Source organism: Camelus ferus, chromosome 7 (assembly GCF_009834535.1).
Source record: "Camelus ferus isolate YT-003-E chromosome 7, BCGSAC_Cfer_1.0, whole genome shotgun sequence".
Taxonomy (NCBI): Eukaryota; Metazoa; Chordata; class Mammalia; order Artiodactyla; family Camelidae; genus Camelus; species Camelus ferus.
Window position 1 is genome coordinate 43,979,397 of NC_045702.1, and position 2,045 is coordinate 43,981,441.

A 2,045-nucleotide genomic window follows, 5' to 3' on the forward strand; every position below is an offset into this window, starting at 1 on the left:
TACTTTCCCAGCAATTAATCAGCAGTATAAGATTGCCAATACGTATCATTGCCATGTTATGACACACTGCATCACACGATCAGAATGTAGAGTGGAAAGGGGACCATTTGTAGCTGACGTGATTCAACTCAGATCAGCTCAATCAACTGAAAGTCAGTGGGAGTTTTGCCCAAGTAAGTGTCAAGTCCATTTATAGAAAGGCATAATAGAACAAAGGGGTGTTTTTGAAGATATCAGATCTTATAATAATTTTTCACAGTTTAGAGATATGTGGAGGTAGCACCTCTATAATACAGGAAATACATTGTTCATAAAGGCTTTCTGTCTAGTCCTTTATTTCAAGTCTATCTGCATATTTTAAATTTTTTTGGACAGATGCAGGAATAGGGTAAAAAGTACAAAATGGCTAAGATATGTATCTAAAACTGAAGTGGGTAATATGAAGACAAAGGCTTCTCACCAACCATCAATAATGCTATTAACGTGTATTATCTGTACCTCTATGGCAGCCAGATAGAAGGCACATACAGAAATCCACAGCCTAAGTTTAGCTCCTCCATCTCGTGCTTTGGAGAATGCAATTGAATCATAAGGTCTGTACCGAGCATCTTGTGCATGGGGAGGTTGTAGTTACTCTTCAGGGAGGCAGCTTTACGCCACGTGCCATACAGCTCATCTAACTTGCAGAAGGCACTTTCAGTCCAAATGCCAGAAATGCCCCACATGCCCACCAGGAGCAAGTTTCAAAATGTTCAGCTTGCTTATGTTAAGCAGAGTAATTCCAGGGATGTTTCTGAAGGCCTTGATGATACCATTGTCCTCATTATAGATGATGCAGGGTCCCCTGCACTGGATACGGCACCGGTTTCTCATTTTGCCTTTGCCCGCTCTCATTTGCTGAGAGGCATAGACCTTTTTGATATCATTCTATGCCTTAAGTTTCTTCAGAAGTAAAACAGCCTCCTTGGTCTTCTTGTAGCTTTCAATTTTATCTTCAACCACCAAGGGAAGTTCAGGAACTTCCTCAATACGATGACCTTTAGACATGACCAGCACTGATAAGGCCGAGGCAGCCAGTGCAGGGCAGATGGCATATCGCTTCTGCGTTGTGTTGACTCTCCGGTGCCAACGTCGCCAAGTCTTGGTTGGTGCAAACATGCGCCCCCCACGACACATATTTCCAAAAGCACCCTGGCCAGAGCAGTGAGTCCCACCACCTCGAACCCTGGGGATTCGAGCTACAGCTCTGCCAGTACCCCAAGACTCAGCACTGGTTTGATGACCTGCTAATTCACTGACAGCATAGGGCTGTCTGTTGTTTTTGTGCAAGTTGGTGTGAACAAAGTTCACAATATCTGGTCGAATAGGAGCCTTGAACACGGCAGGCAAAGTGACATTTTTGCCAGATGACTCCCCCTTTTCAGAGTACACTGATATCAGTGGGCGAGTACACGCCATGGCGGGGAGAGGAGAGAGCCACGCTCCTCTCAACCCGGCGGCTCCCACAGGAAAAGCATGTGTTGCGCTTTTGAATTCGCCAATAAATAAGTGCTCTGTAATTGGTAAGTTACCAAGAAGTTAAATTGCTTTGTCTAGACAGAGAGGATTGATTTGGGCTGTGTGAGTCAAGCTGACAAAGTTACAGTTCAGAGTCTATGCACAAGTGGGAAGTTATAGTTCCTGACATCGAAGCTTGGTATATAACCTACACCAGGTCTTTAACTGGTCAAAGGGAATCAGCTGAAGCTTGGCAGTAAGAGTTTCTTGAAATTTGCACAAGATACAAAGCTAGGGAGAGGGCATGTTTCAATGGGCTTGTGGCTTTAATCAGTTTTAAGAACAGGTTTGCTAGCTGGTAAAAACGTATGGTAGCCCAGGTTCCTAAAAACTGGAGTCTGAGGCAAAAGCTGATGTGCTGAGACTTTGTGGGGAGGTGCAATCCCAGGGAAGCAAAAGTGAGGGAGAGGGGAGTGAGCCAGGCAAGGAGGTGAGACACCAAGCTGGGCTCTGCCACTGAAATACATGCACAGCGAATTGCTCCGCAG

At 45.0% G+C, this 2,045-nt stretch overlaps 1 protein-coding gene across 1 annotated transcript; it reads right to left on the minus strand.

The window, feature by feature from the left end:
- Positions 1-601: 601 nt before the first annotated feature.
- On the minus strand, positions 602-1,519 carry LOC102508565 (60S ribosomal protein L4-like). The gene is given in 1 exon segment (XM_032483827.1): positions 602-1,519. A coding segment is annotated over 1 exon segment (762 nt). The 5' UTR covers positions 1,459-1,519; the 3' UTR covers positions 602-696.
- Between the last annotated feature and the right edge of the window lie 526 nt (positions 1,520-2,045).